Below are 15,695 nucleotides of genomic sequence, written 5' to 3' on the forward strand. Positions count from 1 at the left end.
TTTTGTTATGTTTGTTCATTTGTTTTATATTCCACATATGAGTGAAATCATATGGTTTCTGTCCTTTTCCACCCAACTCTTTCTCTTAGCATATCCCAAGATCCAACCATGTTGTCACAAATGGTAATATTTCATCTTTTTTTGTGGCTAAGTAGTATTGTACATATATACCACATCTTCTTTATCCATTCATCTATCAATGGACACTTAGGTTGCTTCCATATCTTGACTATTATAAATAATACTGCAATGAACATAGGGATTCACTTATCTTTTTGAATTAGTGTTTTCATATTCATTGTGGTTTCAATTTGCATTTCCCTAATAATTAGTGATACTGGACATCTTTTCATATACCTGTTGGCTATCTGTATGTCATCCTTGGAAAAATGTCTGTTCAGATCCTCTGCCCATTTTTAATTGCTTTTTGTTTGTTTATTTTTGTTTTTAAGTTGTATGAATTCTTTATATATTTTGGATATTACACATATACAGTGGTTCCTCAAAAAATCAAGATAGAATTGCAATATGACCTGGTAGTTTCACTTCTGGATATACAACCAAAAAACTGAAAACAGGGACTCAAACAGATATTTATCCATCAATATTCACAGCAGCATTTTTTTACAATTGTCGAAAAGTAGAATCGACCCAAATATCCATTGACAGATGTATAGATAAACAAAATGTAGGGATGTATACATACAATGGAATATTATTCAGTCTTAAAAAAGAAGAGAATTCTGACACATGCTACAACATGGATGAACCTTAAAGACATTATGCTAAGTGAAATATGCGAGACACAAAAGGACACATATTGTATGATTCCACTTATATGAGGTATCTAGAGTAGTTTAAAAAATAACATAAAAATAACAGAAAATAGAAAAGTGGTTGCCAGGGACTAGGGGAAGGGGATAATGGGAAGTTATTGTTTAATGAGTATAGAGTTTCAGTTTGGGAAGATGAAAAAGTTCTGGAAACTAATGGTGGTGATGGAAGCACAACGATGTGCATGTACTCAATGTCACGGTATAGTTCAGTGCACAGTCACCTGAAAATGGTTAAAATGGTAAGTGTTATGTCTTATTTGTTTTCCCACAACAACAACAACAACAACAACAAAAAAAAAAATGCCAGAAACTTCTACAAAGTTTTGTTCATATGATTTTAAAAATTAAATAAAATTAATGTGAAGTTTATTTCTGTTTTAACTCTTGCAACATTAATGTGTCAAAATTGGAGGGTATTTTAAAAATATTTTTTATCGTAGTTTAATTTCAAATGTTTCTGATTTTTGTGATATATAAAATGTTTAAAAAAATAAAGAACTAGTACGATTTGAAAAAAATCTACTATGGTACAGACAAGATATATACCAATTATTAATAAAAATCCAGGTTGTCTTTTAAAAAAAATTACCAGGAACAGTAGAATACCCAGAATAGAGCTACTAGCTTTTAAAGGGAACATATTTCTGTCTTAATTAAACTACTATAACAAGGAAGAAAAACTTTTAAATTCTTTTTATAAAACAAGTACAACATTGGTGTACTACTTAAGCAAACACACATACACACACACACGGTGGTTCAGTCTTATTTATTATAGTTAATTAAGAATACATCTTGACCAAGTAAGTTTTTATCTACAATTGCAAAGATGATTCAAAACTAGAAAAAATAATTCATCATAGTAATAGATCTACAGAGAAAAAAAAACATATAATCATTTCCAGTGATGCTGAAAGAGCACCTAAAAGAAACCTAAACCTTCTTGATTTAAAAGAAAAATCCATAAACTATAAATCGAGGGGTATATATCAGACCAAACACCAACATCATACCTTACAGACAGGCATTCTTCCTAAAGTCCAAAACAGGAAACACATAAAATTATACCCGATATGATAACTATCATATAGCATGTTGCATATATAACTAATGTATGTAGCACATAACACATATAACTACTGTATAGAATAGAAGGTATTAGTCATTGCAATTACACAATTAGGACAGTTGAAGGAGTGGGATATTGTGATTGGCCAGGTCTGGGAAATGTGAAAATGTCTATGAATGGGAGAGGAGGGAGGCTAATAGCCCCAATCATACTGAATGGAATGATTTTACTCTAAACAGAGGGAATATCAGAAAACAGATAAAAGAAAGAATTTAGGCAGATATAACTGAAATGTCCTCATATTACTTCTATTACTCTAATTCCTCACTGGCTCCCATCATATTTTCAAAATACTTTTCTATTGGTTCATCTTCATCTTGATTATCTATCAATCACCTTCCACTTCCATCCAATGCAATTCCATAGCTCAGGAATATTTGGGCTGTGACTTGCCCCTTAGAGAAGATACCTCAAATTTGACCTTGGACAAGGTCATTTGGATTGCTCTATATGCAGGGTCCTCAAATTATGCCCTGCACACCAAATTTAGCCTACGGCCTGTTTTTCTGCTGCCTGTGAGCTAAGAATGGTTTTTACATATGTAACTGCTTGGGGAAAAATGAAAAGAAAATTAGTATTTTTGTTCCATGTAAAAATTATATGAAATGAAAATTTCAGCATCCATAAATAGTTTAATTGGAACACAGTCACAATCATTCATTATATCCTATCTACGGCTGCTTTGTACTATAATTGCAGAGCTGGGTAGTAGTAATAGAGACCTTATGGCCCACGAAGCCAAAATACTTACTATTTAAAAGTACTTTACTAGAAAGAGTTTGCCAGGCCCTAATCTGGAGGCACATAATCAATCTACACCATCACGGCTACTTTCCTAAATTGCAACTCTGTGAATCTTGAATTGTTCCTCTCTCAAAATGCTGTACCTGTTTAGACACAAAAAATTATTTTGTTTTATTTTATTAAATTTTGTTGAATTACTGATGGTAGACTGACTCAAGGATGTTACCTCCATATCAGCTTCCATTTTGCCTTAAAACGACATACTTTTTTTTTACCCAGCTCTAGCTCTCCAATGACAATGAAGTAACCAAGAGCCATGACCATATTTTCAAACATGAGATTTAAGCATATATAATTGACTTTTAAGAAATCAGCCCCTGATTCTATTCATGTCTGTTTTATAAGGTAGAGAATTCTGTGGTTTGTTGTTGGTAATTTTTTCCCCTAGAGAATTGCTGTCATTGTAAAGTAGAATATTTCAGGGCAAGTAGAGCCCTCAGTTTATTTCTAAAAATAGAAAACCCTCAGCGTATATTGGATTAAGTGGAAATAGTTTTCCCTTTGCCAAGTCAAGATATGACCATTCTCAGTCCTCCTGCCTTCTCTTGCTATAATTTCCTTCTTACAATGAGAGGTCCAAGGCATTGCTCTATGAAAATCAAGTGAAGATCTGGTAAAACACCCTGGTGCTTCTCTATTTCTTAGGACTATCTACTCTTCTCAAAGTTGACTGGTCGCAACCGGAAGGAGGCGCTTTCTGAGAAACTTCTGGATCTCCTTCCAAGAATGTTCCTGTGCAGCAGCATGTGGGACCACCTGTCCTCCCCAGTGCAGAAAGGCATGAAGACTGGGCATCTCTGAGGCACAGCACAGTGGGGTATAGGGAGGCTCTATTAGGTGGCCTGCCCCAGGGTAGTATAGCAGGGTCCAATTGTTCTTCCCATTTCTCCTCAGCTGTTCTGTGGCTTGCCGAGCATAAGCTTTGCTATTGAGATTCTTATCTTCCTCTGCCACAATGAAGAGAAAATGTCCCTGGGCTTTTTCAATGAGGAGGAGAAAAGTGTGACTGGCTTCAATTCCAGTTTCCACAAAACAGTGTTAAAGCTCTATAAATCCTAAACTGCTGATGTATACAAATTGTGGAGACGAGGGCAAGGGTTGACTTATCTGCCCATGATATACCTATGGAATTGAAGCTATGAAGTTGGGCTCATTAATAAATACAGTGGCTATGACTTGTTTCAGGTGAGTAGCCATGGAGAGTCCAATCTCTGCTCCTTTGCTTATGGAGACTACCCCAATGCCTGGGCCAAGGACCTGAAAATAATGGCGATGAGATGTTGAGTCTATCCATCATTTAGCAAAACCCTACAATTTCAAACAACCAAAGAACTTCTGTGGCCAGTGGGAGCAAAGAAAGTACTAATCCCACCCCCATGCCTAGTTCTAGAGTTCTGGAATATATATAATATGTGTTTAAAGGAAATACTCTCTCAAAAATATGTCAGTCTTTACTGACTGAGTACTATGAATTCAGCCCTGTGTTGGGTGCTGAGTTTAAAATACCCTAAGGAAGTACCAGTGTAGTGAGGAGAATAAGCAAAATGCATATAACTATTGTGAATAATATGAGTCATGATATAATTGTTAAACTCTGTGGTACAAATTCTGAGCTCCCTAGAGGGTCAGAGGAAAGCGCACTCCTCTGAGCTCCCTAGAGGGTCAGAGGAAAGCGCAGAGGAAAGGTGAGATTAGTAGGATAGAGCATGAAAACTTGAACAGAGGATTCTAGGCTTGCTTTGGTTTCCCCACAAGGTTTCTCCTTTGGAGAAAGTTTTCATATAGGAGGCTTGGCTCAGCTTCTTTCATTGTCAGTCATCAAACAAGCATTTTTAGATCATGCACCCTGTACCAAGCACTGGGTACACAGAGAAGAAAGGCATGATCTCTTATCATTAAAGAACTCACTGCCAGCTAAAGAGACAGGAAAGAAAAAAATGATGATTATAGTGTCTTATAAATAAGAGTGCATATAGGTAAGGCTGCCAACTCAGCTTGTCAAAGAATAAAGGCAGGATTAAAGAAAGATTCTCGAAAGAAATGGATAAGTTGAGTCTGCATATATAAAAATGGGCACATTTAAATCGTACACCTGAAACTTACTGGATTTCGATAACCAATGTCAACAAAAAATAAAAAATTAAAATTAATTTTTAAAAAATGTTCAGACCATGTTTGAAATAAAACCCAGCTGATGCTTGAAAAATCGGGAAGGGGGACAAGATAAAGTGAAAGAGCGTTACCTATTAAAATGTAGCCTTATGCTTTGTCAAATAATTTGTTTTTATATTTATGGAGGGAGTTATTTAGGGAACGTGTTTTTTATTACTGTGAATAAAAATAAATCTTTCTTTAAAAACAGTAAAAAAATAAAAAACAATAAATAAATAAATAATAGCGGGAGCAAATAAAAAGTGTTGGTATTCTATGCTGAGCATAGTAGACACTGTTGGCTGCTTACACAGGAGCCATTCTCTGCAATTTGAAGGCCAACAAGACCTCCATTTTGTGGTACATAGCAATGTATCTAGTCTCAAGTGATAAATTCTGATGGCTCTGAACCTATTCCCCTTTGCTACATATTCTTTCAGCCTCTCTTGTAAGACCAACGCATTCTACCTAGAGTCTGGGTTTTTCCCCCCTCACATAAAATGGCATAGAATCATGAGAAGAAAGCCTAGGTTTCTGACTATTCTTTCTTGCTTATGATGTTTCCATGTTGACTTAATGCCTGAAACTGCCACAGCCATCGTGAGACATCGAGGAGAAGGTTGGGAAATTGAAGAAATATCAATCCAGTCTTCTCCATCAGAAACTCCACTGGCTTTCTGAACCAGAGCTAGAACCATCTACCTCCATATGTGTTCTACGAGAATAAAATGCCTTATGCTGATGTTGTTTAAGCCACCATCAGCCACTTTTCTGGGAAACATAGCTGAAACATTCCTAATGGATTCACCAGGGAGGAGCAAAAACTAAGAAGCAATGCATTGAAGGAATCACAGGTAGTTCTTTATCGCTTGAGTTTATAGCAAAAGAAGGTTGGGAAAGAAAACAGCGACTTGGTAATGAAGAGCTTTGAAGAACATGCTAATCAGCCTTGACCTTTTACCTAACTGCAGAAGAGAATTGGGACAGATTTTAAGGATAGGCTTAAGATAAGGCTAAAGAAGTATGCAGAGGTCAGATCATGAAAAGTTTTATCTAGCATGCTAGGAAGCCTGCCTTTATCCTGTAGTGAATTGGGAGACCTTTAAGCAAGTGAGTAAAATCAGTATTATAAGTCTGACTTAAACATATGGAGGCAGAAAAGCCAACGCTTATTGCAACTGTACAGGCAAAAAATGATGGTGCCCTGAACTAAGGTAACACCAGTGGGGATAAGAAGCAAATAAGTTCATGAGTTATTTATGAGTGTAGAATGTACAGCTCCCAGTCACCAATTTGGTACGAGAGAGCAAATGAGAAGGAGTAAAAGATGACTTTTTTTTCTTACAGCACAAAATAAAGTCTTGATTTTCCTTGAGCTCTGGCTCCATGCAAGGATAGAGATTTTGCTCCTTCCATGGTGAATCCATTAGGAATGTTTTGGCTGTTTCCCAGAAAAGTGGCTGATGGTGGCTTAACCAATATCAGCATAAGGCATTTTATTCTCGTAAAACACGTATGGAGGTAGATGGTTCCAGCTCTGGTTCAGAAAGCCCGTGGAGTTTCTGATGGAAGAGGCTAGATTGATATTTCTTCAACTTCCCAGCCTTCTCCTCAATGTTACAGAGAGTCAAATCTTTTCTAAAGCCTTAATTGATTTCCTCTGTTTTCTTAAGAAAACAAGGCATTTTATTAGCTAATGTTGGGGGTGGGGGGAGTATCTTACTATTTAGAAAGATATGAATGAATCTACCACTTGTATCCAGTTGACAGAATGTGAGAAATTCTTAAGGTAAGGGGGAAAAATGAAACAAATTGAGTGAGTCATATATACTGTCCATTTCTACCCTGTATATTAAGAGGAGTGGATCGAATTAAAAGGACTTTCCAAGCTCTGAAATTCTGTGTATTAATATACAAAATATAGAGTCACAGGAGACATGAGAACTCAGAATGGATTTGGCCATGGAAGATAAAGTAAAAGCAAATATAACACAGATGAACAACAACAACAAAAAGTCACATGGATGTAACGTACAGCAGAGGGAATATAGTCAATAAGATCGTAATAACTTTGTACCTTGACAGATGGTTACTAGACTTATCGTGGTGATCACATTGTAAGGTATATAAATGTCAAATCACTATGCTGGACACCTGAAACTAATGTAGTATTATATGTTAACTATACTTTATTTTTTTTTAAGTGACTCAAATATGTGCAGGCTTTATCTAATTTGTTTCTGGCCTTTGGCAGAACACCAACTCTTGTTACCAAATTTGGGATCAGGGATTTTAGAGATCTTTGAAGATGCTTAAAATCAACAGATGGAGTAATAAGTTCTACAAAGAACTGACAGATTTGTGGTCTATCATTCCACAGAAGAGACAGTGCACGGCAGGTTTAATAAAAGTACTCAGAGCCTAGGAAAGAAACCCGGTTTCCAGGCCTGGCTGAGTCGTTAACCAGCGGTCCCTGTGACACTGGTAAGAACAACAAAACAAAAGTCACGCAGCGAATATAAGGTGAATGAGGCTAAGAAAGTGTAAAGCAGGACGGCGTAACTACGTTTCCCATCTAAGCCATGCAGAAGCTTAGCACAATGATAACATTGCCTGTTGGGCCATTCAAAGACAATTCCATTATATGCATCAAAAATAGCTATTAATAATTTCAATGCATCAGTAGATTGTCAGTAATTGTTGCTCATCTTAATATTGCAATTCTGATCATATTTGTGTGATCCTTATATGAAAACGGATATAGTAGAGAGACTTAATTTTCCTTAGATCGATTCTTACTAAGAAAAAAAATGGAAAATTACAAGGGATAACAAGCACTAACCAACCCTTTTACAGCAGAAAGCACATTTTAAGATTTAAAGGCATATAAACTGGAAAGTACTACAGCATAATGTTTACCTCTCAAGTAACTAAAAATTTATAGCAACTCTTCAAAGACATACAGATTATCTGTTTGGTTAAGTATGGTGATATAATAGTTATCGGAAAAGATGATATAAATAATAATTGCTTACATTTATTGAGTGTTTAGTATTGCCAGTTACTCTCATAAGCATTTTATTTCTATTATCCCCTTTAATTCTCACAATAACTATGAAGTAGTCTCACTATGATATGATTTAACAGATGAAGAAAGAGGGTCTTAGTAACTCGCCCAAATTCTCACAACCAGATTGGATGGAGCTGGAAATGTAACCCATTTCTGTCTGAAACCAAAGCCAATGCTTTTTGATACCATGATGTACACAGGTACACTTCCTATACATTTCAAATTTTTGAGCAAAAGACACTGCATAAGAAATAAATTCTATGACTAGTATGGCTATGTAATAGAATTTTAATTTTACTGAGGGAGAATCACACTTGGAAATCAAAAGAAGTCAAAGAATATATGGTTATTAAAAACACATGAACTGAGATCTACTGAAAAGGCAAAAATTATTTTCAGATATCTTAGAAGAAAAGTGGTAGCTTCCTCAAAATATTCTAAATCTACTTTCTCCAGTTTTGAAGGCAGGTCTTCATAGTCACAGTAAGCCAAAGCCAAGGTGACAAAGCTATGACTAGCCAGGAAACTGGCCTGGCTCTCAACCAGTTTCCCAGCATTACCAAACAAATCAGTTACCCCTGGGAAACGGCCCTCTCCTAAAAAAGAACAAAACAGAACAGAATCGGGTATGAAGGGAAGGTGAGGAAAAGAAAAGAAAAATGACGACACAAAAAGGAAATGCATCACAAATTTTGGAATTAACGTACAAATTTTCAAGAGAAAATTTTCAGCATTGTATCTGGGGCAGAATTAAAGTGGATTGACTATATAATAGAACATAGTATCCAGAAGTGTGATTGGAAACCATGTTCACTGACATGTTTAATCTCTGTGGCCAAGGAAAATGGGGACTCAAAGAGGTTCACTTCTACAGCCTTAGAGTAAAGAAAGCCAAAGAAATTAGGCCTGAGTTCCTTAATCTGTAAATAGGTACATAAATAGGCTTCAGGAGATTAATGAAGACCCCGAAATTATATACAAAATGCACGTGATTATATGTTCATTTTATTGATGAGAGGCTCCACAGGTTTAAATGAGTTCTCAAAGCTCCAAAAAAGACTTCAAAAATATATGGTTTTTCAAAAAGGGGGCTATCAAAATGATTTTTTTAGCTAAAATCCTGACTTAACACTGCTCTGTTACACTCATCTGACTATATAGTCATTAAATCTTGCATCCAAGCAGATGTAAATGATTAGCTCTTTCATGAAATAGCACTGTTCATTCACTGGAGCATAATATCATTCTACAGTCAAACTCTGTGTAGGCAGCTTCTTTCCAAAATAAAGCAGAGCATATATACTGAAAGTAATACAAGCTGCACTTACTGAGGATATTCTATTTTTGTTATGAGCAATTTTAGCCAAGGAAAACTGGTCCCATCCATATGAAAAGAGTGGCTTGATTTAAAGGCATATTGGGAATTTTGAAACAAACATTGCTATGTTTTTTCACTTTGAGAAAAGAAAAAATAAAACAATACTGAATGTATCTTGGTTTAAAAATACCACTTTAGTGAATAAATAGGGATGCTTTTGCATCTTCTGATTGACAGGAATAAAGGAAACACTTCAAGAGTACTGAGCCTCTTATTTTAGAAGAACCCTGTAGTTGAGAAATGCTTTGAGATCAGACTCAACCTCTTTTGGCCCCGCACAACTAATCTTCCTTTGTATCCCCACAGAACAAGCACCTGAAGCAGAAGAGCCAGCACGTGCAGTGTCCAAGAGCCTTCCCAAACAGTGCGCTCCAAACCAGCACATCATCCCAAGGTGGAAGGCCTGCACTGATATTCAGATTTTAACTGAGGTGGGGTAATAGAGGCACTTCCTAATCCCTACACACAATAAAGTAGCCTATATACTCATTACTGGGTGTAAAAAAAAAAAAAAAAAATTCAAATTTACCCAAATAAGTGCATAGGTCATGGTGAATTTGGAAAGTTTTTATTCCTTCTACACCATCTATAACATTATGCTGTCCGAAACCAGCTCTAACATGTCAGATTTCCTCAACCTATCTCAGTTCTACAAGGTGATTATTAAAAAAAAGAGAGAGAAAGGCAATAATATCCTGATGATGTGATGGCTGTGTCCTAGATCAAAGCATCAGTCTGAATAAGGGGATCTCAGACCTACCTGAAACCTGGACCTGCTTAGGGCTACTTCTGGGAAATGAGCTTTGCTTCATTCAGACCTACAGTGAACTCTGAGAAATAGACCAATAGATGTTTTGAGACACCTATTGATATGGGGAGATCACTATGGGAAACTATGAGTATTCTGGAAAGTTTTACAGCTACTAGAGAGAATGACGTATTATTTTCTGATTTATAGGATATTCTATAAATATGCAATAGTTATGGAAATAGAGGGTATAAACTTTTTTTGCATCCTCTATATTTGTTGCAACATTTCATTAAATTATCAGCTTACTATGACAATCTTGCAATGACCTACACCTAAATTGAAACTCAGATATGACAGAACACTCCCCCCCAAAAATGGGGACATGATCCACAATATCAGGATGCGGGTCTTCAGATAGCTAAGGTTCGATGCAGATAAATTTCACATAAATCCAAAACTATGGAAATCCCATAATACAAGGACTCCACAACTTTTTGTAGTCATATCCTTAGACAAGCTCCAGAATCACTGAGATGAAACTTGAGTTGGAAGAATGGATCACCACATTCTTGTCTAACCCAGTTAACCCCAATTCTAAGGTAGAAAAGGAATGCTCTCTATGTTATCTGTATCCAAGCTAAACTCCTAGAAGGATAAGGCATTTGGAAGAGGAAAAGAAGGATGACAAGAACCAGGGCAATCCCACTCACCTGGAGGGAGAAAGAGAGCTCCCCGAATGCAGGCTTCTCGGACTTGGACCCGTGTGACACCAGGTGCTACGTACCACCTCTCCAAAATTAGGCTGACCTTTGGAGCAGTGGTCGCACTGGGGATCATTGTGAAATCTGAATCATAAAGTTTCGATTGGATCTGGAAGGGGCTATTTATTACATCCCTTTTCAGCAATTTAGTAAACTTCTTTTCAGGTTTTAGGGACCAGAAGAGACCCATGGGGTAGACTCCAACGTAGTCACCTTCAAGTGAAGAAGCATGCTCCAGGTCTACCTCACCATTTTCACTGGCCCTATAGTAGGCATGAGAATGAAACAGGTTCCCCTTTTCAGCTTTCAGTGATGCCTGAAGAAGCACTATCTGAAAGGGAGTCAGGCCTGTAGCTCAGATATGCACTAGATCATCAAAAAGGGCGTTCACAGGAGTAGCTAGCTGTCAACTGAATCATCGTTACAGTGTGGCACCTTGGATGATTCTTCAGTAATGTCTTCAGTAAAACCTCAAAATAGAAAGAAATATGAGAGAAAGAAATAAGACAGTGAACTGAACCAGGAATCAGGCTACTTGGGATTCTGCTCTAACTCTTCAGTTATTTAGCAAATACCCTGAAATAACTTTTGAATATGAGACACCTGGGAGCTGCCAACAGATTTCTAGAAGATGCAAAAAGAAAGTTGATAACTTTTATAATAATAATGAACCAAGCATCAGTCAAAATATGCATGAATGATATCAACACATCCAAGGAAGATATCACCATCTTTAAAAATCCTTAAAAAGTCAAGAGCGGTGGAGGAGAAGAGTGAGATGTAGCATTGAAAACAGGGGGATTTGCTAAACATTTGTATACATGGAACAAATGATTCTATTACTAATACCCTGCCCAAGTCCTACAAACAAAATGCTTGGCATTTAAAAATTTACCTCCAACAGGACATAATAAATAGAGGGATCTTCTCAAAAGAACAAAAATAAAATCTTTGGGGAGAACAAGGAGGCTGACATGTGTATTTCTCCTTAGAGAAAAAAAAATAGTTATAGCTTAGTATTTAGAATTTACCAAGTCCTAAGAAAAACTAGAAGCTGACAAGTCCTCTAGGTAAACAGAAGTCTTGCTGACCTTTTTATAACTTCCCTCTTAAAAGGAATGCCCTTCTTTCTTGGTTAGTGTGGAGAAAGCCACAAAAAGGACCATCATTCCTATTCCAATAACCAAAGTATCTGGATTAACTACAAAATCAATTTTGTTTTTGTTTTTATAAACCAGAAGCCAGGAAAGCAAAGAATCTAAATTAAACTCCAGTGAGTAACAAACTCCTTATGGAAAACTTTTTCTTCCACATAGGAACTTTCAGTTATGATAAAGCAGCAAAAAAGGAACCCCTGTAAAGAAAAATGAAGAGAAATTGACAGATAATCTAATGCACTTTTAATGATTTGTGGGATCTAGTTTTATGCCAGCTACCCCAGAAAGGGGAAGGGAGGAGGAGTACCTCTGGGTCTGGCCAAAGAGGGGAGGGAAGAAGAAGGGAAGAGGAGAAGAGGAGAGGAAAGGGATGGGGAGGAGGGGGAGAGGAGTAGGGGAGGGAGGGGAGGAGGGGGAGGGGAGAAGGGAGAGGGGAGGGGAAGAGAGAGAGAGAGATCAGATAGACACTAGCATGAATACAGGCTGATGAGAATGAGCCTAAGGAGAGAGAAGTGCTGAGAATGAGAATATGATGGTGAATAAAACATTGTTCCCTGGAAACTTTAAAAAATGATTGTATAGCCCAAAATTACCATATTTCTCTTGTAAAAATATTCAAGAAATCGAGTACTTTAAGGTTACACAGAAATACATGTCAGAGTCAGGAATGGAATTCATATTTCCAACTCTTGGTCAAATTGATTAGTAGTTCAACAAAAACTTATCAAGGGTCTACGTGTGATAGTCACTGAGAGAGTAGATGCAGCCCTTTCTTTAAATAAGCCTAAAGGTGTAGCATTCCTTCTATGCATTATTCATTAAGCTTCTAGTTAAATATCACACACATCAACAAGTGTACCCAAACAAAAAGAAATTAATTGAAAAGTCATTAACTTTAGTTCATGACTAACTTTAGTTTTTCTTTTCAGATGTCATCAGTTTTTTCTTCATATCCCTGGTTTACTACATTTCACTACCAGAAAGTATTCCTCAGTTACATGAATACATATGACATACAGTCAACTTTCAAAAATATTTTCACAGAATGTAATTCCAATGTGTTATTAATTTTACATTAAATCATCCTTCAAACAAAATTATAAAAATACAACCACAATTCAGCTTCCCAGACTAAGAGAGTTTCTTTTAAAATATTCCGCAAAAATCATCCTTATAAAGAGAGAAAAATATTAATGGGAGTTGGGAGATAAAATAAAGTTAAATAATTTTGGATAGCCTTTCATTTTTCCCTCAGAAATATTAATTCTTCCTTGATAGCCTCATAATTGTCTCTATTGATAACCTTTCTAAACAAAATCCACTGAAATATATACCCTTATCTGAGTACTGTTGGAATCCCACAGCTCTCTGAGATTATAAAATAAGTAGAAAGATTATTTGTCCTTGTAAACTGCTAAATGCCAAACACTGGCATTAATAATTTGATTTCTCATTAGAACTGAGATTTTAACCCATCTCTAATCAGCCCAGAAGAGATAGATCTGATTACAAGCCAAACTACCTGACTTCTTCCTCTTGAGCGTTCTTTAGCAGCAAAGGATGAACTACACTCTACCTAGAGTTGTCCTAATGGCCACAACCTCAAATATACCTATTGTCGTCTAACTGAGCTAACAAAAGAGAAAACCCAGCTTACTGTCCCCCTCCTTGCTCTAGTTTCCTATCAACTTTGAAAATTGATTGAATCCAGTGCCCTCCTATTTTCCCTCTTTTAATTTTCTATGCTCTCTAAATCAGCAGTCCCCAACCTTTTTTAGCACCAGGGACCAGTGCTCCCATGAGAATCTAATGATGATCTGAGGTGGAGCTGAGGCCGTGATGCTAGCGCTGGGGCCAGGTGCGAACATAGATGAAGTTTCTCTAAATTTCTTCCTCTTAAAGAGACTCCCTGAATTTCCTCATATATTTTGTCAATTTCATAGGAAATGAGTCCACCTCTGTAGGTAGCATTCAGATACATTTTCCCTCTGCAAATAAAGAAGTCAAGGAGGTTCCCTAATAAGCTGAGAATTACTAATGTGGTCACAGTAATGAGTAACAAAATACTTCTTGGTGGGCACAATTTCTGCTTTTAGAATTTGGGCAAGACCAAATCTCCCACAGATTCCCTCCCTGTCCCCAACTGATTCATAGGGGCTCTTGAGAGTTATAAATGGAGCAGTAGTGGGATTTTACATAACAAGAAAATAAAAGCCCTATCACCATAAAACTACTGTGTCCTTATTTACCTGAGGTGATGGACAGAGCATTTTAAAAGTACAATCTATTAGTAAATTTAACTTTCTTAATTTTAAGGACTTCTGATCTGCCAAATATTCCATAAAATACTCAAAAACACAAGTTGCTAACTTGCAATAGAATTATGTTACACATAAAACTAATTAAGAATTATTAAACAGAATACAAAAAGAATTCCTAAAAACTCAACTTATAAAAATCTCAGTTGAGTTTAAGACTTAAACAAGCACTGTACAGAAGAGAAAACAAGTATAAACAAATGGAAAAAAGGCTTAATCTCATTAGTCATCAGGAAAAATGCAAATTAAAATCATGGGGTATATTTACACCTACAAGATTGGCAAAGATTACAAATTCTTAAAATAAGAAGAGTTGGTTAGGAAATAGATCACCAAGACTCAGACTCTGCTAGAGGAATGTAACTGGGTGCAATCACTTTAGAAAGCAATTTGACATTGTCTACTAAATGTGATAAAATAACATTGGACCCAGGAATTCCATTTCTAGAGATATACCCAACAGAAATGTGTGCCCAAGTACATCGGGAATTATGTATAAAAATATTCAAAGCAGTATTTCTCAAGATATTAAAAAACTGAAAACCACTAAATATTGATTAATAAAATGAATGAATAAATTTTGGCATATTCATACAGTGGAGTACTATAGAGCAATAAAAATAAATGAAGCACAATTACATGCAATAACCAGGATGAATCTCACAAACATAACATTGTTAAGTGCCTAACATTGTTATGCGTATTCATCATAAATGATGAATGAATTCATTTATGATGAATACGCATAAATGAATCTTATAAATTTTGATGTGCTAAACTAAAATTCTAGGGCAAATTTTTAGAATAAATCTTCAAACAAAATCAAGGATTACCAAAAAAGTCAAAATTGTGGTAAAAATTATCAATGTAGTTTACATTAACAGATTTAAAGTAAATAAATGGGTGAAAAATAATGTATCATGTAACAGTAAGTATAAGTGTCTATTTTAATGTCATTTAGTAGCCATTTGGACTGTTGTGGTATTGCAGTGCTTTGTGTTCAAGTAACCCTCACAGTAGCCTAAGTCTATGACACAATGCTTACATTATTCATCTAATTTCGTTTCTACAAGTTGTTATTGTATCATTTCACATCATCACAAGAAAGGTGAGAACAGTAAAACATTTTGAAAGAGACCACATTCACATAACTTGTATTACAGTATGTTATAATTGTTCTAATTGTTTTATTATTAGTTATTGTTGTTAATCTTTTACTGTGCCTAATTTACAAATTAAACTTTATCATAGGTATGTGTGTACAGGAAAAAAACAGTATATATAGGATTTGGTACTGTCCGAGGTTTCAGGCATCCACTGGGACATCTTGGAACATATGC

General features: G+C 36.0%; 1 protein-coding gene across 1 annotated transcript; it reads right to left on the bottom strand.

Moving 5' to 3' along the window:
* Positions 1 to 3,429: 3,429 nt before the first annotated feature.
* LOC105296291 (bile acid-CoA:amino acid N-acyltransferase-like) lies at positions 3,430 to 14,307 on the bottom strand. Its single transcript, XM_023534237.1, is given in 4 exon segments — positions 3,430 to 4,026; positions 8,366 to 8,586; positions 10,830 to 11,283; positions 14,287 to 14,307. Coding segments are annotated over 4 exon segments (1,293 nt in total).
* Between the last annotated feature and the right edge of the window lie 1,388 nt (positions 14,308 to 15,695).

The sequence above is a fragment of the Pteropus vampyrus genome, unplaced genomic scaffold (assembly GCF_000151845.1).
Source record: "Pteropus vampyrus isolate Shadow unplaced genomic scaffold, Pvam_2.0 Scaffold123, whole genome shotgun sequence".
In the NCBI taxonomy this organism is placed as follows: domain Eukaryota; kingdom Metazoa; phylum Chordata; class Mammalia; order Chiroptera; family Pteropodidae; genus Pteropus; species Pteropus vampyrus.